Source organism: Canis lupus, chromosome 3 (genome assembly GCF_048164855.1).
Source record: "Canis lupus baileyi chromosome 3, mCanLup2.hap1, whole genome shotgun sequence".
NCBI classification, from domain to species: Eukaryota; Metazoa; Chordata; class Mammalia; order Carnivora; family Canidae; genus Canis; species Canis lupus.
In genome coordinates, this window is record NC_132840.1 from 8,286,736 (window position 1) to 8,311,810 (window position 25,075).

General features: G+C 38.5%; 1 protein-coding gene across 5 annotated transcripts in view; it reads left to right on the forward strand.

Moving 5' to 3' along the window:
- The window catches only part of TANGO6 (transport and golgi organization 6 homolog), a 198,627-nt gene that overhangs the window by 71,169 nt on the left and 102,383 nt on the right, over positions 1 to 25,075 (forward strand). For all 5 annotated transcript variants that reach the window (XM_072816423.1, XM_072816433.1, XM_072816452.1 and 2 more), the window contains 2 exons: positions 7,343 to 7,849; positions 11,194 to 11,251. In XM_072816423.1, the coding sequence (XP_072672524.1) occupies positions 7,343 to 7,849; positions 11,194 to 11,251 (565 nt within the window). The remainder of the gene's footprint in view (positions 1 to 7,342; positions 7,850 to 11,193; positions 11,252 to 25,075) is intronic.

Consider the following 25,075-nt stretch of genomic DNA (forward strand, 5'->3'; position numbering starts at 1 on the left):
TTAAATACTGATGGAAGGCCCATGTAGCTGAGCTGTAGATACCAAGAGGCAGATGTGTGCCAGACAAGGAGAGGGGTGGGCATGTGTGTATGTTAGGAAACTACAAGAAAGCAGAATAAGCTTAGTGCAAGTATAATGAAATTGGATCCAAAATCAGACTGGTTAGAACTCTTAGCGATGAGCGGGGAACCCTCTAGGAATGGATTTTTTAATTTGAAGATTCAAATTTGATACTGATTTGCTATATATTAGAATTTGCCTCCTTTTACCCTGTCCTTAAAAGGAAAAGGAATTTGTTTTAAAAGATTTTATTTACTTATTTAACAGAGGGAGAGCACAATCACAGGGGGTGGAGCAGAGGGAGAGGGAAAAGCAGACTCCCTGCTGAGCAGGGACCCTCCCCCCACCAATGTGGGACTTGATCCCAGGATGCTGGGATCATGACCTGAGAAGAAGGCGCGTGCTTAAGCGACTGAGCCACCCAGGCATCCCAAGGAAAAGAAATTTTATTTGGGCCTCTTGTTAATGTGAATCCATTTCTTGGTAGATTTACTTAGCACTCCAAATTTTTTATTTTCTAAGTAGTTTGAAAAATCATTTTTCATTCAGTTTCTAAAGTCCTATTATATCACTGCCATTGGAATTGTCAAGGAGGTATTCACCAAAGGAATAATTTTTCTTAAGTTATATTGTTACTGAATTTAGTTGGCCTGATTGGTTTTTGTTTTTCTGGTTGAGTATTAAAAATAGTCTTTGTTTCTGTAAGTTGAGAGTGTGTTTTTTTTCTTTTCTCTTATTTAACACCTATAATTTTATGCCACACCCCAAATGGAAAGTAGAACACAAGTATTTCCATTTCCCCTTCTATAAGCCTGTTGTTGGGGGGATTGGCTATGTAAATTAGTCATGTTTTAAGAGAGATTCACCTGAGTGATGCAAATATATATCCCTTACCTGTCCCTGCCCTTCCATGAGCCATCCTGACTCACTGATTACATCCTGGATTCCTCTGACTTTGCATTTAGTTAAGTGAACATAAACACGCCACTTTTGCCCTAGATCTACTAATTTTTTTCTGTTTGATTCATGAATTCATAAGGGGTTTCTATAGTAATGCTGAGCTTTCCATCTTTGTATTAGAAAAAAAGTCATGATTCTTAATTATGTTTTCAGACAGTCATCATGAGGCTTAGGGCTTTTATTTCAGAGTCTAGATTATACTATACCTACCCCCAATTAGAGTTCATCGTTGTTTTAGCTAATGGAACAGAGTCTAACAACATTGCAACCTTTCTTTCCTTTCTAATGTATGTAATTAAGGTGATTATTAGAATACAGTATCTGGGAAGAGGAGTTAATTTGGAGAAAGTGTAGGTCTAAGACTGCTAACAAGATAAGTGTTATTCCAAACTCATTTTCTAAATTTCAGGGTTGCTTATCAGTAAAAGTGTGATGCTGGTAACTTCCCTGGCCCCCTAGGAAGCAGTTTCTTGATAATGTTGCAGGACCCATTAGGTCCCCTAAAGTGCTGCTGCCATGGAGCTGATCTGAGCTTTGAGGCTCAGGGTGGTGGGGCTGGGACTCAAACCCAAATTCTGAGATCTCATACTGCATTTTCTGAGAACATCATGGAGTAAACCCATTCAAGAAATCTTTATTATATGCCTCTTTGCCCACATGGAGTTCACCTTCTAGTGGCTGTGATTAATCCAACGAATTCTTAATTTTTTAAAAGAAGATTCATATTTCTGTATCTCATATGTGTTTTTATATGTTGCTCATTATAAAATAGGCTGTACTGCGCACTGACTTAGAATAAGAATACCACTTGTAGGGATCCCTGGGTGGCGCAGCGGTTTGGTGCCTGCCTTTGGCCCAGGGCGCTATCCCGGAGATCTGGGATCGAATCCCACGTCGGGCTCCTGGTGCATGGAGCCTGCTTCTCCCTCTGCCTATGTCTCTGCCTCTCTCTCTCTCTCTCTCTGTGTGTGTGTGTGACTATCATAAAAAAAAAAAAAAAGAATACCACTTGTAAATAAATTCAGTGACATTATAAGTAAGAACTGGACATATAAACAACTCAGCTAAATATCTGAAGAAACATAGATGATATATAGAAATGAGAATACAAAGAATAAACCTAAGTATTTGTTGGAACTAGGGATTTTTAGGCAGCATTTTATTGTTGGAAGAGGCCCTTGGAGTCCTCCAAAAAAGTGATTCTCACTGGGCAGGATAAGGCATAATGAGAATTTGTATGCTCCTTAGGTGAGCCTTGCAGAGGCTCATGTGGGACTTTTTCAGTGTACACATGCCCTCCTCTGGCTGTCAACTTGGTTCTCATATGCTTACCTTAGCAGGCATCCTCCCTCCCACCACTCACTACCCTCAATTCCTTCCCTACCAGTCCAACCTCCAGTTCTTAAATTTGAAAACTTGCAGAAATTCAGAACAATTCTCTATCTAACTGGTTCATTCCTGATGCCCTGAAAGAAGTCATAGACATAGCTGACATAGCTCTGCATGTTCCCTTCCTAAAGTATACCAGAGACTCTGGAAGAGGCACAGCCAGATAAAGAAATCTGTCACTCACTTGTGGGCTTCAAGCCTCAGGGCTTTCCACACAGAATTCTGAAGTCTGGATATGAAATCTCTGCTGAGTAGCAGTGACAGGAGTAGAAATGAGGGCTTTGTGGTTAATTCTTAATTTTGATATGGCCCTTGGTAACCCTTGAAAAATAATTAATAATTACTTAGTGGTTCCATTTTCATGTTTATCAATTAAGTGAATATTACTTTGTACCTCAAAAATTTTTTGAACATTTATGAACAAAATAGTTGGTATCTGCAGTCTTGGGCTTTACTGATTATTCTCACAGTGGGACATCTATAGGCTTACAAAGCTGAAAGAATGCATAACTTTAATCTTAAGCCTTATAAACTATTTGATTCAGAATCTACCTATGTGCCTATTATGATTAAAGAAGTTACCCAATTGAATAAGATGATTCCACAATGCCTAGGAAGTTTGAAAACTGGAAGAAAATATAGTTTTTTTTTTATTAATAGACTATTTTTTTAAAAAGATTTTATTTATTTATTCATGAGAGACACACAGAGAGAGTGAGAGGGTGGGGGAGAGACACAGGCAGAGGGAGAAGCAGGCTCCATGCAGGGAACCCAACACAGGACTGTATCCCCAGTCTCCAGAATCATGCCCTGGGCTGAAGGCGGCGCTAAACTGCTGAGCCACCCAGGGATCCCCTAATAGACTGTTTTTAAGAGCAGTTTTTGGTGCACAGCAAAATTGAGCAGGAGGTACAGAGATTTCCTATGCATCTCCTGCCCCACAGAGCACAGCCTCCCATACTGGCAACATTCTGCATAGGAGTGATGCATTTGTTACTGTCAGTGATCCTACATTGACACACCATGTGTGTGTGATCACTCACAGTCTACAGTTTACATTATGGTGGTTCACGCATGGTACTGTAACCTCTATGGGTTCTGACAAATGTGTAATGAGTATGTAGCTATCATTATAATATCCCACAGAATAGTTTCACTTCCCTTAAAATTCTTTGTGCTTTGCCTATTCATCTGTCCCGTCAAACCCTTGGCAACCACTGATCTTCTTACTGTTTCCACAGTTTTGTCTTTTCCGGAATATAACTTAGTTGGGAGTATATACTACATAGCATTTCCATACTGACTGCTTTCACTTAGTAATATGCTTTTAAGCTTCTTTCATGTCTTTCAGGTTTGATGGCTCATTTCTTTTTAGTGCTGAATAGTATTCCGAGGTCTGGATGTACCACAGTCTTTTTATCTGTTCACCTACTGAAGGACATCTTGGTTGCCTCCAAGTTTTGGCAATTATGAATAAAGCTGCTATAAACATCTATGTGTAGGTTTTTGTATGGACATAAGTTTTCAAGTCATTTGGGTAAATACCAAGGAGCTCAGTTGCTGGAGCATATGGTAAAAGTATGTTTAGCTTTGTAAGAAACTGCCAAACTGCCTTGCAAAAGTGGCTGTGCCATTTTGCATTCCCACCAACAATGAATGAGAGTTCCTCTTGCTTCACATCCTTACCAGCATGTGGTGTTGTCAGTTTTGGATTTAAGTCATTTTAAGAGGTGTGTAATGGTATCTTGTTTTACTTTGTAATTCCCTGATGACATGTGATATTGAGCATCTCTTTATATGCTGTATATCTAATATATCTTCTTTGGAGAGGAGTCTGTTAAGATCTTTTGCCCATTTGTAAATTGAGTTGTTTGGTTTTTTACTCCTGAGTTCTAAGAGTTCTTTGTGTATTTTGGATAACTATCTTTTATTGATGAGTTTTTTGCAAATATTTCCTCCTTAGTCTGTGGCTTGTCTTCTTTCTCTTAGCTTTATCTTTTACAGAGTAAAAGTTTAAAAATTTTAAAATTTTAATGTGAGCAGGCCTGGTGGCTCAGCGGTTTAGCGCTGCCTTCAGCTCAGGGCGTGATCCTGGAGACCTGGGATCGAGTCCCACGTCGGGCTCCCTGCATGGAGCCTGCTTCTCCCTATCCCTGTGTTTCTGTCTCTCATGAATGAATAAATAAATAAATAAATAAATAAATAAATAAATAAATAAATAAATAAATAAAATCTTTTTAAAAAATAAAAAAAATAAAATTTTAATGTAATCTCATTTATCAGTTATTTCTTTCATGGATTTTTTTTTTTTAATCTAAAAAAGTCAGTGCTATACCCAAAGTCATCTAGATTTTTTCTTATGTTGTCTTGTAGGAATTTTATAGTTTTGCATTTTACATTTAAGTCTATGATCCATTTGAGTTAATTTTTGTGATAGTGTAAAGTCTGTGTCTAAATAATCTTTTGGCAGCTCTTTCTGCCCACAGATCCTGCCCTTGTACTATAATAAAAACACCTTTTTGCACTGGAAAAAAAAATCTTTTTCCACATGAGTGTCTAGTCATTCAAGCACTATTTGTTGAAAAGTCTGCCTTTTCTCCATTGTATTAACTTTGCTCCTTTGTCAGAGATCAGTTGATTATACTGGAATTACTGTGTTGGACACATGAAACTAATGTAACAGTGTGTGTCAATTATACTTCCATTAAAAAAATTTAAAAGATCTGTTGACTATATATAGGTCTCTTTCTGGGTTCTCTATTTTGTTCCATTGGTCTATTTATCTTTTTTTTTTTTTTTTTTAAGAAGAAACTAGTGTATATAGTAGAAATGAAAAAGAGGCCATACACTGTAGCTATAAGTAGATATTCCCATTTCAGATGCTTAAAGAAAAAATAAATGTCCATAATACTACAGAAGCAATGAATGAAGTCTAGAGTAATGATAACACAAACTAAATATCTATTACTATCTAATACTAAAATATCTTTCCCAGTTCCACAGATTCCTCATATAATTGGCCCTTTACTTAGATAACATGTATTCTCTTCTCCCTTTAAGATATAGTAATATTGGAACGGTCACTTGTACACATGCAGATAAGTCAGCATATGTTGCAAAGCTAGAAATTTTACCTTCTGTCTATTTTGCATTGTTCCTAATTGTTTAAAAAAAGAAATCTGGGGACACCTGGGTGGCTGAGCAGTTGAGCATCTGCCTTTGGCTCAGGTTGTGATCTGGGTGGGGTCTTGGGATTGAGTCCTGCATCTTGCTCCCCGCAGGGAGCCTACTTCTCCTTCTACCTATATTTCTGCCTCTCTCTCCCTGTCTCTCATGAATAAATAAATAAAACCTTAAAAAAAAAAATCTGAGGGCAATGTATGGTGAAATTCTACAGGTACAAACCTGACATGAACCTCAGGTTTTTATGTACTTGGAAGGAAAGTGTTGGGGAAAATAAACAGTAATAGTTCTGTGGATGTAGAGTTTAAATGAGAATGTTATATAGGTCCTACAAAAGTGGTTGGTTGGTTGGTTGGTTGGATAATGAAGTGAGAGAATGAGCAAGTAGTAAATACCCTGCTTTGTTCTTAAAAGGATTTAAGACCTGTAAGGTTTTCAGATGTCAGGAACTAATGAAGCCTCATATGATGATATTCCTAGTGTTTTCAAACAGAAAAGGATTATCACTGATTCTTGCTTCTCTACTGACTGCACATGCACTTTTCCTAGTAAGGCATATGGCATTATAGCACAAAGCTTCTGGAGAGAATAAAACCTTCTGTAATTTTTACTCTCACTTTCTAGGAGAAATCCTCTTTTGCCAGTTATTGTCCCAATCCTTTCCAAACCTATGATGTCCTTGAATGCTGACCAGCCTCTTTAGAAAATGTAGTTAAGAACTGCTTTATTTGTTCAGTAGAGACTTTGTAGGGTATTAGGTAAGAGTGTGGACTCTGGGATGCCTGGGTAGCTCAGCCAGGTAAGCATCCGCCTTTGGCTCAGATCACGGTCCAGGGTTCTGGGATTGAGCCCTACACTGGGCTTTCTTCTCTGTGGGGAGTCGGCTTCTCCTTCCCACTCTGACTGCTACTCCCCCTGCTTATGCTCTCTCTGTCAAATAAATAACAAACTTTATTAAAAAGTAAGACTGTGGACTCTGGAACCATACTTACTGAATTCATATCTTACCATCTTCCAGTCGCGTGACTATGTATATGTTATTTAACTGTTCTTTGTCTCAGTTTCTCCTGTTTAGAATGTAGATAATAACATAGGAATATGAATATGTGTGTTTTTGTCTGTCATATTTCTTTTTAAGACACTTACGTAGTGCTTACTATGTGTCAGGTGCTAAGTACTTTGCTAATATTAACTCATCTTTTTATAGTAGAAGGTACATAGAGGCCAAAAATACAATAATGCAATAAAAAGGATAATAAAAGTAAAAAAATAATCATCTTGAAAAGAATTTCACCATATGACTGCATATTAAAATCTGATATGATAAGAATAACTGTAGAGACAGTCTAATAGGTAAGTGGGGTACAAAAAAGGATGTAAAAAGGCTATTTACAGAAAAAGAAATGCAGACAGCCAATAAACATGAAAGGATATTTAATAGCCCTGGTAGGTAGTCTGGCTAATGCAAATTAAAACCATAAGATAACCATGTTTTTCCCACCAGGTTGTAAAAATTAAGTATAATCATATGCATCACTGGTGTATTTTTAACCCAGAAAAGTACCTGCACAGGGTATTTAATAAGTGTTAGCTATAATTATTCAACAATACAGAGTGCTAGACTATGCTGATTACACCATGAATAAGATATGCACCCTGACCTTCTTACTCAGAATGTTTCTTAGTGTTCAGGCATTATTAACATCTGCTATATTCACTTTGGTTTGGCATTTTTCATTTTATTTTGTAGTTGAAGTCATGTGATTTTGCTGTCCTGAAGCAATTGCTGCCTTTATTGGAGAAAGTCTCCAAGGTGCACCCTGACCCTGTCATCCAAGAACTTGCTGTCGATCTTCGCATCACCATCTCTACCCATGGAGCCTTCTCCACTGAGGCTGTCAGTGAGGCTGCCCAAAGTACCCTGAACAAAAAGGATGCAGAAGGAAAAATAGAAGAGCGGCAGCAAACCAGTCAAAGTTATGCTGATGAGTCTCACCTCAAACAACAGCAAAGCCATGAGAAATCCAAAGAAACAACCCTGAAGTCTCCTACTCCACTCATTCCTCAAGAGGTTAGTGAGCCCAGAATGACTACGAACCAGAAATCTGGAAGCATCACCACAGACCAGCTCCAAGAGGTTCTTTTATCAGCTTATGATCCTCAAATCCCAACCCGGGCTGCTGCTCTGCGAACTCTTTCCTGCTGGATAGAGCAGAAAGAAGCAAAAGTCCTTGAAATGCAAGAGAAGCTTCTCAAGGTGAGTAGAACACACTGGAAAAACATATGCATACAGAGTGGGGCAGTTTTCCAGGAGCCCTGACTATGTATCAAGCATGGCCCTGGACTACCCCTAGGGAAACTGTAATTGTTCTGAGGAGGCAAGACTTAGACACAGGAAAGACTTAGATCACCACCTGAGACCACTCAGTTGAGCATGAACAGAAAAAGAAAGGGGCGGATTCCCAAGAAGCCACCTATTTTTTCTGGGCCCCTTTTATTTGTTTGTTTGTTTATTTATTTAACTTATTTTTTAATTTTTTTTAAAAGATTTTATTTATTCATGAGAGACACAGAGAGAGAGAGACAGAGACACAGGCAGAGAGAGACGCAGGCTCCATGCAGAGAGCCTGATGTGGGACTCGATCCCGGAACTCCAGGATCACGCCCTGGGCTGAAGGCAGGCGCTCAGCTGCTGAGCCACCCAGGCGTCCTTCTGGGCCCCTTTTAATAGGGGAATTGTGCAGAACTGGGCCCTCCCCCCATCCCCCAACCTCCACCTTCTCCCCCCATCACAGTGAAGAAGCTGTTCCTTACATTGGAGATGTATGTGGGAGAAAAATGTATGCTTAGTTGAGGATCTTTTCAGTTTTGTGTGAATTTTCCTGACCTCAGTATGGATTAGAGATTAAGAGCAAAGGATCTAGAGACTACAAATCAAATCCCAGGCCAGTTTCTTGGATAAGTCATTTACATTTTCTTTTTTTTTAAAGATCTTACTTATTTATCTGAGAGAGAGAGAGAGAATGCGCATGTGTGCACATGAGTAGGTGTGGGGCAGGGAGAGAGGGAGAAGCAAGCTCTCAGCCAAGCAGGGAGCCAGACATGAGACTCTATCATCATGACCTGAGCCAAAGTCAGACAGAGCCACCCAGGTCCCTTAAGTCATTTAAATTTTCTGAGCCTCAATTTCTACATCTGCAAAGTGGTACATACCAATAGGACTCACTTTATGTTGCAACATTTAGGGGAACACCTGGCTGGCTCAGTCTGTATAGCATGCAACTTTTGATCTCAAGGTTGTGGGTTTGAACCCCACTTTGGGTGTAGAGATTACTTAAAAATGAAATATTAAAAAAAAAAGAAAGATGTAAAATAAAATGGTTCATGTAGGAGCATCTGGCTGGCTCAGTTGGTAAAACAGGCAACTACTGATCTCGAGTTTGTGAGTTCAAGCCCCACATTGGGTGTAGAGCTTAGTTTAACAAACAAACAACTAAAAAATAAAAGAGACTTTAGAGGGAATGAATGCAGCCCTGCTGATACCTTGTAAAAAAAAACTAGTTATATGTAAAGCACTAGTTATAGTGCCAGGCACATAATGAGCATCTAATAAAAAGCTCACTGTCATTGTTATCATCTTTTTCATATACTTTATTTTTTAAAAGATTTTATTTATTTGAGAGAGAGAGAATGTGATTGGAGGGGGAGCAGAGGGAGAGGGAGAAACTGGCTCCCCACTGAGCAGGGAGCTCGACTCAGGGGCTTGATCCCAGGATCCCAAGATCACTACCTGAGCTGAAGACAGATACTTAACTGACTGAGCCACATAGCTGTTCCTCTTTCATGTACTTCAGCCATTAGATTAAGAGTTATAATTCTGATTAAAAACATTTATCTATGGTCACTAAAGTATTAGAACCAATGGTATAATAATAATAACTGCTGTTGGAGCACCTGTGAAGCAGCTGATTCTTGGTTTTGGATCAGGTCATGATCTAAGGGTCATGAGATTGAGCCCTGAATCGGGCTCTGTGCTCAGTGCAGAGTCTGCTTGAGTTCCTACTTCTCCCTCTGTCCCCCTACCTTTTTCTCAAATAAGTTAACAGTAATAATAAAAATAATAACTGTTGTTTATTGAGCCAGATAATTGACATTATCTCCAGTTCTCATAATAGCTGCAGTATTGGTATTATCCCCATTTTATAGATGAGAAAACCAAGGCCAGAAATATGCCAAGGATTTGTTGCCATTGAAATATTCATAAAAACCTCATTATATATCTCCTTTGAGTAATCATCAAAAATATCCCATCATACAACTGTTTATTTTTTTTTAAGATTTTATTTATTTGGGAGAGTGTATGCGCGCGTGTGCGTACACACACACACACACACACACACACACACACGAGCAAGGGGGAAGGGCAGAGAAAGCTCCCTCACTGAGCAGGAAGCCTGACATGGGGCTCTATCCTAGGACCCTGAGATCATGACCTGAGCTGAAGGCAGATCCTTAACTGACTGAGCCACCCAGGCGCCCCCATACAACTGTTTAGATGGTGAATGCTATGAACGTCTTTGGAATTTTCTTTAACTTATTTAACCTTCATCTTCTGTCCATGATCGATCAGGTCCTGTCAATTATTTTTCCAAGAAGTTTCTCAAATATGTATCTCTTCCTATTTTTTCCCATGGCCACTACCCTGGATTAAGCTTCCTTTATTTACATGACCCTCACTCCTTCCAATCTGGCCTTCTTTCCAGTTTAACTAATCTAGGCTCTCTGTAGCATGGTGCAGATGTGGAGACCGGCAGCATCAAGTTGGTATCAAGAATCACTGTGCCAGCAAATGATGCATCGCCGTATATGGAACAGACATCCCGTCCCCCCCACCAGATACCAAGCAAGAAGAATATGGGCGCATGGCCACTCCTGTTCTCTGGCCCTCATATTAGGGCCTAAATTTAATATGTTGCTGTCATAGCTTCTAGATAAGCAGTGTCCTCTGCAGTTGACATACCCTGGTTTGTTCCTAAATTGTGAGATAATCTGTTGAAAATAATTCATTACTAATGTCAGTTGAAGTGCCAAAATTTGCAAAAGGTTTTAAAAAAATAAATTAGAATAGATTCAAGGTTATCCCAGTAACATCTCTGTCACTTGCATTTCCATATACTTTCTGAGTGGAAGAGAAAAGGACCAAATTATAGCAAATATGCTGTCAATTGGACATAACCCCAAACTTGGCATCGTGTGTGTCATGACTGGTAGTCTTTCATGATACACGTGAGAATGTTGTCCACCATGGGTAGTATACGTGGAGAAACTGTTCAGAATTTTTTCCCCAGATTTTGGTTTCCATGCCTACTTCTGGTATATACTTAGCCACTTCAAGAAGTATCTCCCCCTAACTTGCTGCCCTCCTTTAGCTATTGTAAAAATAGGACTTCAAACATATATACTGTTTTCTCTACAAAATTCTGAAGTCAGACCAATGTCTAGCTAAGACAAGAAGAAAAGCATTTATTCTTTTGAGGCTGCTGTAAGGGTCTCCTGCTTGCTCTTTGCAAATCATAGCGCTGCTCTATTTTGTGGTTCCAGATATTCTTGGAGAACTTGGAGCATGAAGATACCTTCGTATATCTGTCTGCTATTCAGGGTAAGTTAGTCCTGGTTAAAGGACTTTGAGTCTGTGAACCAAAGATTGTAGCATGTGTGTTTGCACAAAATCTCTAAAGTCATCAAGCCATCAGACTGTTGGTCATTTTGTCCATCTTCCTGCCTCCTAGTGAGGACTCAATTTACATCATAATAATAATATTCCTGGATGGTTCCCTAAAGATTCCAATAGAATTTCAGTGTCTGATAATGATGAGGAGGTCTTTATTATCCTATAGATCACAACCCATTTCTTCTCACTCAAGGAGGTAAAAAATGTCTCACACATAAACTCTCATTACCTTAACCTTTTATGTACTTGACTACTGCTAGTATGTACCCTTGCTTTCCCTTTAAACTAAAAAAATCTGAGTATATAATATTTTTTCATCGAAATGTTTTTCGCAATAATTTTATTTCTTTTTTGTGATTTTTTTGTTACTGTTCTCCCGGTCTCCATTAATTTGTGGATTCCAAATCTGCAGAGAAATATCACAAACAGGGATGTAGAGAGTAGGCACCCTTCCTAAAGGAGGAGAATCAGACATGATGAGAAAGTCAGTTATCTCACAACTTCTCTTGGCTCTACCCAAAGAATGTAATTGTCAAGAGCTAGGACTCTGGGATGGACCACCTGGGTGTACCTCCATTCCTCTGCTGCTCAGCTGTATGGGTTTTGACAAATTACTTAATCTCTCTGGGCTTCAATTTCCTATCTGTAAAAAGGGAGCTAAATAGAAATGTAAAATGGTACAACTACTTTGGAAAACAGCCTGACAGTTCATCAAAAAGATAAGCTTAGGGTTACCACTTGACGCAGCAATTCCACTTCTTGGTATAATACTCAGAAAGATTGAAGGCATATGTCCATGCAGAAACTTATATACCTGAATGTTCATAGCTGCACTGTTCATATTAGCCAAAAGGTGGAAACAGCACAAATATAAACAAACTGTATTTTATACATACAGTGGATTATTACTTAGTCTTTATAAAAATAAAATACTGAAACATGTCATGGCAGGGATGAGCCTTGAAAACATTATAAGTGAAAGAAGCCAGTCACAAAAGACCACAAATTGTATGGTTCCTTTATTTATTTACTTAGTATGTATGTATGTATTTATTTATTTTTAAGATTTTATTTATTTATTCATGAGAGACACAGAGAGAGAGAGAGAGGCAGAGACACAGGCAGAAGAGAGAAGCAGGCTCCATGCAGGGAGCCTGATGCAGGCTGGATCCCAGGACCCTGGGATCACAACCTGAGACAAAGGCAGATGCTCAACCACTGAGCTGCCTATATGGTTCCTTTATATGAAATATGCAGAATGGGGAAATATATGGAGACAGAAACTAGGTAAGAAGTTGCCTAGGGGGGATCCCTGGGTGGCGCAGCGGTTTGGTGCCTGCCTTTGGCCCAGGGCGCGATCCTGGAGACCCGGGATCAAGTCCCACATCGGGCTCCCGGTGCATGGAGCCTGCTTCTCCCTCTGCCTGTGTCTCTGCCTCTCTCTCTCTCTCTCTCTGTATCTGTCATAAATAAATAAAATATTTAAAAAAAAAAAAAAAAAAAAAAAAGAAGTTGCCTAGGGCTGTTGGGAAAGGGGAAAGTATTGGGAGCTAATAGCTGGGGTAAGGATTGCTTTTTGGGATGATGAAAACATTCTAAAATTGATTGTGGTGATCATTGAATAACTCTGTCAATATTATAAGAACCATTGAATTGTATACTTTAAATTGGCGACTTTTATGATATGTGAATTATATCTCAATAAACTGTTACCAAAAAAATTAAAATTTTATAAGAGGGGAAGGGTTAAAACTGTCAGAGTTTAAGCAGATATGATGATAAAATGTAATGTGGTAGATAAGATCCTGGAACAGAAAAGAGGCATTTGGGAAAAACAAAGATAATCTGAGTAAATTATGGACTTTAGTTGATAGTAAAATGTCATTCTTAGTTCATTAATTGTGACGAATGTACCATGCTAATGTGAAAGTTGATAATAGAGGCAACTGGGTGTAGAAAATATGAGAACTTTCTGTGCTATGTTCTGAATAATTCTGTAAATCTGAAACTATCTTAAAAAGTCTACTTTATAGAGGTTAATATTAGAATTAAATGAGTTAATACCTTGAAAGTGCCTAGTGCAGGAGCACTCTGGTCCAACTCTTGATTTCAGCTCATGTTATGACCTCAGAGTCATGAGATTGAGTCCAGTGTCGAACTTCACGCTCAGCATGGAGTCTGCTTGATATTCTCTTTTCCTCTCCCTCTACCCTCCTCCTGCTCTCACATGCTCTCTCTGAAATAAAGAAAATCTTTTTTTAAAAAAAGTACTTAGCACACAGTAAGTGTTCAAATAAGGTTAGTTGTTATGAATTTAGTGTTATCATCATCATCATCATCACCATTATATTACTACTGCTTCTACTGTTAGATTGCTAGATAATGTGGTGATACATGTTACTTCTCAGGTCTGAAGTTTGAGTAGGCAGGTTCTATCAGGTAGTTATTGCTATGTAACAAACTACCTCAACCTCAATACTTCAAGCACCAATCATTTATTATCACTCACGCATCTGTAGACCCATGGAATTGAGCTGATGCAGGCTGGGTTTGGCTAGACAGTTCTGCTTTGCCCTGCAGCTCTGTGGGCTGGCTGTGGCAGCTCTGCTGCACTTGTTCCTGGTCATCACTAGCCCAGTGGCCTACTAGAGTGTTTTGTGGTGATGGCAGAAGTGTAAGAGAATAAGAATAAACTCCAGAGGCTTCTTCAGGCCTAAGTTTGAAACTAGCATCTTATCACTTCTGTCTCATTCGGTTGGCCGAAATAAGCCAATGTGGCAGAGCCCAAAAGTCAAGAAGTAGAGAAATAGACTCTTTTTCTTTAGTGGGACAGACTGCCAGGTCATAGAACAAAGGGCATGAATGCAGGGAAAAGTGAAGAATTAAAGCCAGTAATAGCAGTCCTTCACACTGATGTGTTCTGTTTATCTGCAAAAGGCAAGGTCCTCTGTGAGCACAAGGCATGCTTGGATCTTTATTGGCTACTTCTTTCTTGGTATAATTTTTGTATGCTCTGAACAGATCTGGCAGTTAAAGCTTAAGAGAGAGTGCAGAGGGGATAGCATACAGTGATAATGGCCAGAGCCTTGGAATTCATTCTTTATTCAGCAGACATTTATCGTGCACCTACTATATACTTAAAAACACTTCAACAGTTACTTGTCATGCCCAGGTTAAAAAGCAAAAAGAAAATTCCTCAAAGGAGACAAAATGACCACCCAAAGTGGTAAAAGGACAACTAGTTGAGAGCAGAAGCTGAAAGAGTAGGGTTTTGTTCTGTTTTTAAATTTTATCTATTTGAGAGAGAGAGCACATCCAAAAGAGAGCACACAAGCAGGGTAAGGGGCAGAGGGAGAAGCAAACTTTTGATGAGCCTAGAGCTAGATATAGGACTTGATCCCTGGATTGTGAGATCATGACCTGAACCAAAAGCAGACGCTTAACTGACTGAGCCACCCAGGTGCCCAAGAGTAGGTTTCAAGAAAGTAACTACCTTCAGGTGAATGGGCAGAGGCCTGGAATTAAGATATGCCTGGGGCTCAGGAAGTCACATGACAATAAATGGTACTTATGGAAGCAAAATAAATTGGTGAAGCAAGAACCTCAAATGCCTGGTACTTTTCTCGAGAAACTCTAATACTGTTATGCTAAGGAGATGTTTCTTATTGATTTTTTTTTTTTTTAGGACGGTTTTTGGAGAAGAGGTGGTATGTCATTCTCCTATGGCAACATTACTGTTTGGAATAAGCTCCTTAGCTGATTAACCCGTTGAGCTCATTAGCCTCTAGGGTCTACTATAAAAATCACAACTGTTGGTTTTATGTTTGTTTTTAGTAATTTTAATTGGTGTGCTAATCAGTTAGTAGTTAATTTGGCAATGAAGAACATGGGGGGTAGAGGTGTAATTTCTGTTCTCAGGTCCCCACAATGGACAAGTTTGAATTAATTGATGTTTTGGTGTTTGTAACATGCACTTAAAGGCCAAGGCCTTAGGTGAATTTCCCATTATGAAAGGAAAGAGCTGGATTTTCCCACCTGAATTGCCAGTGTCCTTTGCCCAGGCGTAAAGCATGCCAAGAACCAGGCCATTTTGGACTCCCAGTCAGACAAGGCCAGCCTACTTATAAATGTTCTGCAGTAGAATGGGTGTTTGGCTGTGGTTTGAGTAGCATTTAGTTGTATGTGTGTGTGTATGTGCATGCATGTGTGCATGTGTCTCTGTTTAAAATTTTCCTTTCTAGGCTGTCTAAATATCTCCATGTGAAAATTACAGCATATCTTTTGCTTAATTTGTTTGATAAGCTGTATTTTGTAATTTCTCATCAACTTTGCAGTCTACCGGCAGAGAAGAGAGGAATTAAATAAATTAATTCATTCAACAGTTCCTTATTGATACCTGATGTAAGAATTTATGGTGTGTATATTATCTGTCCATCATAGCCATCTGAGAACTAAATTCCTTGTGAGTTAAATTTTAGTTTTATGAAAGACAGCCTGCATCTCTCTTAGTCCTACTGAGAAAGTGATGGTTGATTTAGTTCTTGCAGCGGTTTCTCCCAAGTGGGTGGGTACTCAGTAGCAAGTTCTTCAGGCGGAGAATTATATACCAAGTTCCTGTGTTCCAGTTACAAATCAGAGTTCATAATTAAAAGGCCTAATCTTAGATTATGGCCATTAAGTGTCTTTCCCTTTTAGACTCCTTTTGTATTATTTTTTTCATTCTTTATTATATCATTATTATTGTTACACAAATTAATGCATTTTCATAGTTCTAAAAAATTTGAGAAGGAAGTATATAAAGTAAAAAGTAGAAGTCCTCTTTTCCAAAATAGGAGTTAAACTATGTCCTTGGGGGTCCCATAATGTATATCAGATGTTTGAGATATTTTTCACATTTCAGTTTTGAAATAGATATTCAATAACAAATATGATAAATAAGTATTCTTCTAGTAAGATATTATAGTCAGGTTATTTATTATACTGTGGATCTGCTCGTGTATCCTCTCAGTCACTTTCAATTATTTAAAAGACATTTTGAAAGCAACACCAGAGACAGAAGCATTTCAGGGATCCAAGTGATCCCCATCAATGTCAGAAGGATCCTTGGATAAAACTACCAGACTCATTGAAAAAGAGAGAAAACCCCAAAAAACCCTAGGCTCTGAGCCAAGCATATGAGGTGAAAGTATACTTATGTGTGTGCAGTAAGGAAAACCTAGACATCCTGACGTGCCCAAACAGATCTTACTAACTCTCCTATCCTCTTTCTCTTCAGAGAAGAGTTTTCATTTCTGGCAAAAGAGCCAAGGGGTGGGAAGGCAAAAGGCCCGGAAGGGGGAAAGGTGGATAGAAGGTGAAATTGTTTTTACAGAGTTTCAAACTAAGCAGGATTACAAGTTTTAACTTGTCAGAAGCTGAACTCCCTATCTCATTCTCAGATTTCTACCTCAAATAAAGTAAGTTGAGAAACCATTAGCTGGAAATAGTTCTATCCCTTGAAGGACCATCTAATTGGGTCTGGCACTGAAATTCAGAATGCAGTGCTGTGAAGTTTATCATCTCCATTTATGTCCTTGAAATGGGAAGATTACTTTTACGTCCTGACCTGGTTTTTGTACTACCTAATTAGCGGGTGTGCATTTAAAATAATGTCTCTCACATCTGCTATCTTGGTAAATGGTTGAAGTAGTTAGAGGTAGAAGATTATCCCTATTTTTTAGACTTTTTATTTGGGATTTAATTTATACCTAAATTCCCCAATTTAAAATGTTCAATTCTGTGTTTTAATATATTTAGAGTTGTGCAACTATCACTACTATCTAATTTTATAACTTTTTTACCATCTCAAAAAGAAACTCCATATCCAGTATTAGTGAATTTCCATTCCCACTATTCCTTACCCCTGGGAACACTAAACTACTTTTAGTCTCTATACATTTTGCCTATTTGAGATGTTCCCTGTAAATAGCGTCATACAATGTTTGGTCTTGTGTCTGGCTCCTTTCACTTAGTATAATGTTCTTGAGGTTCATCCATGTTGTAGCATGAATTGGTACTTATTCCTTTTTATGGCTGAATAATGTCCCACTGTATAGATTAACCACATTTTGTCTGTCCATTCATAAGTTGATGTCATATTTGAGTTGTTTTTACTTTTAAGTTACGATGATGAATAACACTATTGTGAACATTTATGTACAAGTTTTTGGACATATGTTTTCATTTCTCCTGAGTTTATGCCTAGGATTAGAATTGCTGAGTCATATAGTAACTGTTTAACCTTTTGGGGAACTGCCAAACTGTTTTCCAACGTGGCTGTACCATTTTACTTTCCCATTAGCAATGTAGGGGGATTCCAATTTTTCTAAATCCTCACCAGTACTTACTATTGTCTTTTTTATTACAGCCATCTTAGTGGGTGAGAAGTGGTATCTCACTGTGATTCTGATTTGCATTTCCCTAATGACTGATGATGTTGAGCATCTTTTCTTGAGCTCCTTGCCACGTCCTTACCTTCTTTGGAAAAATGTTTAGATTCTTTGCTCATTTTTAATTTACATATTTTGTCTTTTTATTGAGTTGTAAGAGTTCTTTATATATTTTGGAAACAGGTTCTTTATTATGTATGTTAATTACAGATATTTTCTGCCATTCCATGGATTGTCTTTTCTCTTAATAATGATGTATTTGAAGGACAAAACTTTTTACTTTCAATAAAGTCTAACCAATATTTCTCATTATTGATTGCACTTTTGGTGTCATATGTAAGAAATCACTGCCTAACCCTGGCTAATGAAGATTTACTTTCATATTTTCTTACATGAATTTTATAGTTTTCACAATTACACTTAGGTCCATGATCCATTTTGAGTTAATTTTGCGATGTGAAGAGAGAGATTCCCGTTTCATAGTTAAACATTCTGAGACTTAGATAATGGAAGTCTTTCTTCTAATAGGACAGTAGCAACCAACTTGAACCTTGTTCATGGCTTCCAAATCTTTTTTTCTCTCCAATACACTTGATTACTTCTTTAGAACTTTCCAAATTATGGTAGAAATTGACTCGATTGTTGTGCGTTTAAGATTAAAAACATATGATTATCAGTAATATTTATTAAAATTGAATAATTCCTAATTATCTAGAAAGTTTTGACTCTAAACAATCCCAAAATATAATAAAAGCAGATATGATAATCCTTTTATAAATGAATAATTGACTTTCCTACAGTCACAGAAGTTGGGAGGGTGGTGGAGACCCATTTTTTTGGGAATCCCAGTTCACTGTACCTTCTCTCTTTTTTTTTCCACTTTACCTTCTCTTACTGCAGCCCTAGTGATATATATATATATATATATATATATATATATATATATATATATATAGCCTTCTCTCTCTCCCTCCAGTTATAGATTGCATTTTAAAGTCCAGAACACTTGAGTCTTACATTAGCCTTATTTTTCAAATATCTATCCAGTAGTTTTCTCTATTAACTGAAAATTGAAACATTCAGATTTGCATCAGAGTATTTAGTAGTTTAGTACTTTTACCTGTAAGTAAAAGAAGATGAACTGGCGACTTCGAGGTTAGTTATTTTCACTGCCCAAGATTGTCGTGGATAATTGCCATGTAAGAGAAATGGCAGTAAATATTATAGAAGTTACTACTTACTAAGGGCCTGTACTGTGCCAGTCACAGCAACCTTGCAAGTTAGGTATTAGCCCTATGTACAGATGAAGGAACTGAGGCTCAAAACCATTAAGAAACCAGCCCAGAGTAATGTCGATACTGTTAGCATCAGAATTTGAGTCTTAACTCTCTCTGGTTCTGAAGAGGATGCTCCTGCAATAGGGAAAAATAATTAATCCTAGTGCACACATTGTTCTTGTTCTCAGGCACAAGGGCTGAGTTCCTAGGTGGTCTTACATATAGGAGAACTAGGCTTGCCAGTGGGAAACGGTTTCACTATAAATCAACCCTTTCTATAACTTAATAATATGCTGATCTCATGTTTGCTTGATTTGTGTATATGAGTGTGGTGTGTTTGTGTTGGGGGGGTTATTCATTTGGCAATGTGTGCGGTATTATTTTTTAAGCAATCTTTATGTGTATCTTTGAAATTCATCTTCCATTAGTGGAATCTGAGTGTGTGACTCACACTGCCTGCCTTTCTTCCTGCTGATGATCATGATTGTTTCAGCAATGTATCAGCAGAGATTGTGGGTCAGGTAAATGCATAGCTTTCTATACAGAACTTTTGGTATTTGTTGCCTTTCTGATTACAATAAGTGACATTTAAAAATAACGTACTTTAAAATGATATGAATGATGAGGCTCTGGAGAAACGGAAACCTCATACACTGCTGGTGGAAACTGTAAAATAGTGCAGCTGCTCTGGATAGCAGTCTGGCAGCTCTCAAAAAGTCAAACATAGTTACCATATGACCCACCAATTCCACTTCGAGATACATACCCAAGAGAAATGAAAACACATGTCCATACAAAAGCTTATATATGAATGCTCATAGCAGCATTATTCATAATAGCCAAAAAGTAAAGACAGCCTAAATATTCATCACCTGATGAATGGATAAATAAAATGTGGTATATCTTACACCATGAAATATTATTTAGCAATAAAAAGGAATAAAGTACTGATTCATTCTACAAAATGGATGAACTTTGAAAACATGGTAAGTGAAGGAAGCCAGACACAAAAGGCCACATATCGTATGATTCCATTTATGTGAAATGTCCAGAATAGGCAAACCCACAGAGATAGAAAGTAAAGTAGTGTTGCCAGAGGATGGGAGGAGAGGGTTGTGGTGGGAGTGGCTGATAATAGATATGAGTGATGAAAATGTTCTGAAATTAGATATTGGTGATTATTGCACAACCTTGTCAATATACTAAAAAACCACTGAATTCTGCAATTCTAAAAATACAGTAATAAACTGAGCAGCCTGGGTGGCTCAGCATTTTAGCGCTGCCTTCAGTCCAAGGTGTGATCCTGAGACCTGGGATCGAGTCCCACATCGGGCTCCCTGTGTGGAGCCTGCTTCTCCCTCTGTGTGTGTTTCTGCCTCTCTCTCTCTGTGTGTCTCTCATGAATGAATAAATAGAATCTTAAAAAAAAAATACAATAATAAACTTAAAAAATTCAGGACAGTAGTTTTTCATGGAGCCCCTAGGACTCTGAGGGGTGGACAGACAGTATTGAGATGTGTGGAGCTACAGTGAGGGAGTCAAGATTGAAAGAAAAGCAGAGGCAGAAGAATGAGCAAGAATAGGGCAAGTGTAGAGGAAGATAAGCCCTTCAAGTTGTTAGTGGAACAAAATGAGCATGGAAGGGAGGAGTGGGATTGGACTGGAGTGCAGAAGCTGTTGGAATGCCAAAGCAAGGCATCCAAGCTGTTCTGTTTGGGTTCTAGGGAGTCTTTAAAGGCTTGCCATTGTTGCCAGCCTGCCAGTAATGTCTTGGTGATGGGCTTCCTGGATTGTCATGCTATTATCATGCTTGTTATAGTTATTACTTACACTTCCTTTGTTCTTATTTTCACCCCAGATTTATTGAGTGCCAGTACATATCAGATGTAGCTTATATAATCTCATTTACTCTTCACCACACTGTGAGAGTCATATCTTCATCTCCCCGTTTTTCAGACAGAGAAATTGAAGTTCCAAGCTATTACCTGTAAAACGACAACCAGTGAGAGATGGAGACTGGAATCAACTCCAGAGCCAAGTTCTACCTCTGTATTTCCCTCCTCTCTCCATTCCATTTTCTCACCATTCTTAAATTATCATGACCTTGCTCTCACAGTGAATCAAACCCTGGAACCAGTGGCTTTTGACATTTTCAGCTAAGCATGTAAATACTTCTTAATTTCTTGGTTTCCAGGGCTCCTTTACCTCCTATTCATGTCAACCTGCAGTCATAAGAGATACAGTGGGATACTCAGTTGTTTTCAATGTCTACTTCACCAGCCATTAAGAAGGTGTAAGTACCTTCTCTACAGAATAGCTATTGAAATTTTGCTTGGGAGCCACCCTGTAGTTAGCAAAGTTGGAATTTGAAGGTGAGTTCAGGAAGATAAACTAGTGAGAGAACTCATAAGTAAAATAGCAAGTTCCTCCTTAGACTTATGCTTAAGTATGATATTAGCTTGACTATCTGAAGGAATCCATCTGTTCTGGAACTGCTCTGAGGTAGCGGCGAAAGGGGTGCCCTGTCCTTGCTTTTCTTTCTGAAACTAAACAGCAAGCAGCCTGTGGGCCCCTTTATTCCAAATATAAATTAAAATTCCTAATCTCACCAGAAGTGATTAAGATGATCCTTGAAACTGTTCACACACTTAATAAGCCCAATTATATTTTTTATTAACCCTGACATAGTTCCTTTTGTTGCTGAGTCATAAGTTTAACATTTTTAACTAATTGAAGCATCATTTTCTCCTTCTTCAGTCATGTCAAGATCTTGGGCAGTGCACTTGGGAAAAGTGCACTTAAATGGTGTCCATACAGTTTTGGCAACTCATCATTAGATTCTTACATTAGATCTTTGTGCTTGGTTTCGTGACATTGTGGTGTCTCTCATGTCCCTGAAGAAGTTGGAAGATTGGGGATGAATTGAGCCTCAGGGAATGGATCACAGGCATTGAGCTACCAAAGACCTAATTAGGTCATCCCTCCTGTCCACCTGCCAGGGCATGATTGCTAAAGTTTTCTTTCTTAGGGGAAGTCTGTTTTTGGAAGCAGGTTTGCACTTGATGTCCAACTTTTATTTTCCATTATTGGTAACCTTGCTTTAGATAAGGGCAGAAAGAATTATAAAATATCTTTGGCGATTGACTTTTTTTCTTAATGGCTTAAAATGTTTATTCATTCATCCCTAAAGATTTATCAAGCATCTCCTGTGGGCACCGTGTTCAGTATGTTGCTAAGAAAAAGTCATTCCCTGCCTTTATGGAATTTACATTTGATGGAGGGGAGGAGATGGTGGGAGGCAAGTAGTAACCCAGTAATCACATGAACAAATGTGAAATGTGACTTTGACAGGTGCTATAGAGAAAGAGTACACAGTGGTATGAGATCCTGTTTTAGGAACATTTTCCTGATAGAGAGGGGAAGGATCAAGTGACCCATAAGCTGAGATCTGGCAGATTAATATGTATGAATCTAACAAAGAAGGAAGGGAAGAATTCCCCAGACTGAGGGGACAGCAAAGGTGCAGTGTTGTGGCTCGGAGGAGCCTGCACACAGTCAGGACCACATGAATGCCTATATTGTATAGGACCCTAGGGTCAGGGCACCTGGGTGGCTCAGTGGTGTTGGTGTCTGCCTTTGGCTCAGGACGTGATCCATGCCCCAGGATCAAGTCTTACATCGGGCTCTCTGCAGGGAGCCTGCTTCTCCGTCTGCCTATGTCTCTGCCTCTCTTTGTGTGTCTCTCATGAATAAATAAATAAAAATCTTTTTTTTTTTTTTTTTTTTTTTAAAAAAAGGACCCTAGGATCAGTGAAAAAGAGGGTAGGCTGTGTGGACTCAGACCACCAGTCAACCCCACTCTAACTAGAGGGCTCTGCTTTTTTCCCTTTTGTTGAGTCTCCTTTAAAGATATCATGTGAAAACAAGATTCTGTTGCTTGTAAAACAACAGCAAATCTCTATCTCTACCAATCTCCAAAGTCAGTTTCAACACACAGCCCTTAACCATTATGAAAAACATCCTAATTACAGATGAAAAAGGTAAAACCATATGAAGTGAATTGTGGTCAGTGGTTTTCAAATAATTTTTTTAGCAGTGGAATCTATTTTTGAAATGAGATCCAATAAGAAGGTGTCAAAAACCCAAATGATTTTTATTTTCTTCTTCATGCCCTTTTACATTTTTCACATTTTATAAGTATGAACATTTATTGCTTTTATAATCAGAAGGTAATGTTTTTAAATTATGTGGCTGTTTAGGAAAACTGAGTTGTTTCATGATAACAAGGCTCACGGACTAGTGCAGATTGAAACAGATGGCTCTCTCTGTTGTAGTACCCCCTGTTGACCTTTTCACAACTAGGGATTACCAAGGCACAGGGTGACCATGGCTTTTTCATCGTGAAATTGTATGATGACAGCAAAACCTTACTGACAAACAGATGTTTTTCCCAAGTGAAGCTTTTCTTAATGAAATGGTTGCTTGGAAACCAGACCATAATAATATTTTTTCTATATTTAGTTTATAAAGAGATTCAGTTTGCAAAATTATTAAGTCAGAGAATACTAACCAGATAAAATTGAACATGTTCATTATTTCTTATCTTGCAATTCAACAGTCAAATGGTTAAATTAGCAGCAAAATTTCATATGGATGTGTCTATCCAGATGCTATTCATAACAAGGACATACAAGGAAAATGACAGCTCATGGAGCCACCCTGCTTTGCTCTTAACTGTGATTCTCTAGTGGCACAGCATGCTTGATCTTTCAGCAGTATGTTTTAGGAACTGTGACATATAACACTTACTAGGTTGCTGAAAGGATCAGTTAGGTCAGTGGGCCAAAAATTGTAAAATATGAAAATAACCTCAAGGTTAGCACAGTGAGACAGCAGTTTAAAGGAGGGGCTCAGGAGTGAAGATGCTTTTTTAGGATAACAGAATTTATAAGTGAAAAATATATGCTGACCATTACAAATAACAAAGAAACCTCAACATGTACCATATTTGTCAGGTGAATTAAGACATTAAGTCTTATATTCAAACCAGGCAAAACCTAGAAGAAAGTATATTTCTGTCTTCCATTTCTGGTAATGATGAGACAGCTCTGCTGAAAACAATCATTGTGTAGGGTAACATTTATTTATTATTTATTTATTTTAATATTATTTATTCATCAGAGATACACACGGGGCGGGGGGGAGGTGCAGAGACACAGGCAGAGGGAAGAGAAGCAGGCTTCATGCAAGGAGCCCGATGTGGGACTTGATCCCAGGACTCCGGGATCATGCCCTGACCCAAAGGCAGACACTCAACCACTGAGCCACCCAGGCATCCCATAGGGTAACATATTTAAAATATTTAAAAAGCATTAAAGAACCAACAAGAAAGCAGAGACTCACCAAACCAACATCTTAAGAAAAAGCCAGAATCCTGAAAGGTAAACTGAGTGTAAGAACCTTCACTTTCCCTGAGGGCATTTGAAGAAATTAAGCTGTGAGTTTCTAGGCTTTTTTTAAATAAAGATTTATTTATTCATTATATATATATATATACATATATATATATATATGTATATATATATATATATATTTAGAGAGGGAGAGAGAGAGGGAGAGAGGCAGAGACACAGGAGGAGGGAGAAGCAGGCTCCATGCTGGGAGCCCGACATGGGACTCGATCCCGGGACTCCAGGATCCTGCCCTGGGCCAAAGGCAGGCGCCAAACTGCTGAACCACCTAGGGATCCCCAGTTTCTAGGCTTTGAAGGAGAGTTGCAGAGACGAAAGCCCAAACCCAACTTCTAATAGAAGACCTCCAGCTTTAAGCTTAGACCCCAAATAAATACACCTTCAGGTGGATCAGAAGGGCGTGAAAGGGCATTGTCTTGGCACTGAGCAGGGCAGGAGGAAGTAAGGAAGGAAAACCTGTCCCTGAAAGGTTATAATCACTGAGTGAACCACCTTCTCTGCAGATTTATATTATTGGGATTCAGGAAATTTCAAGCAGAGAAAAAAAAATTTTCAAGCAGGAAATTAGAGTTTAAA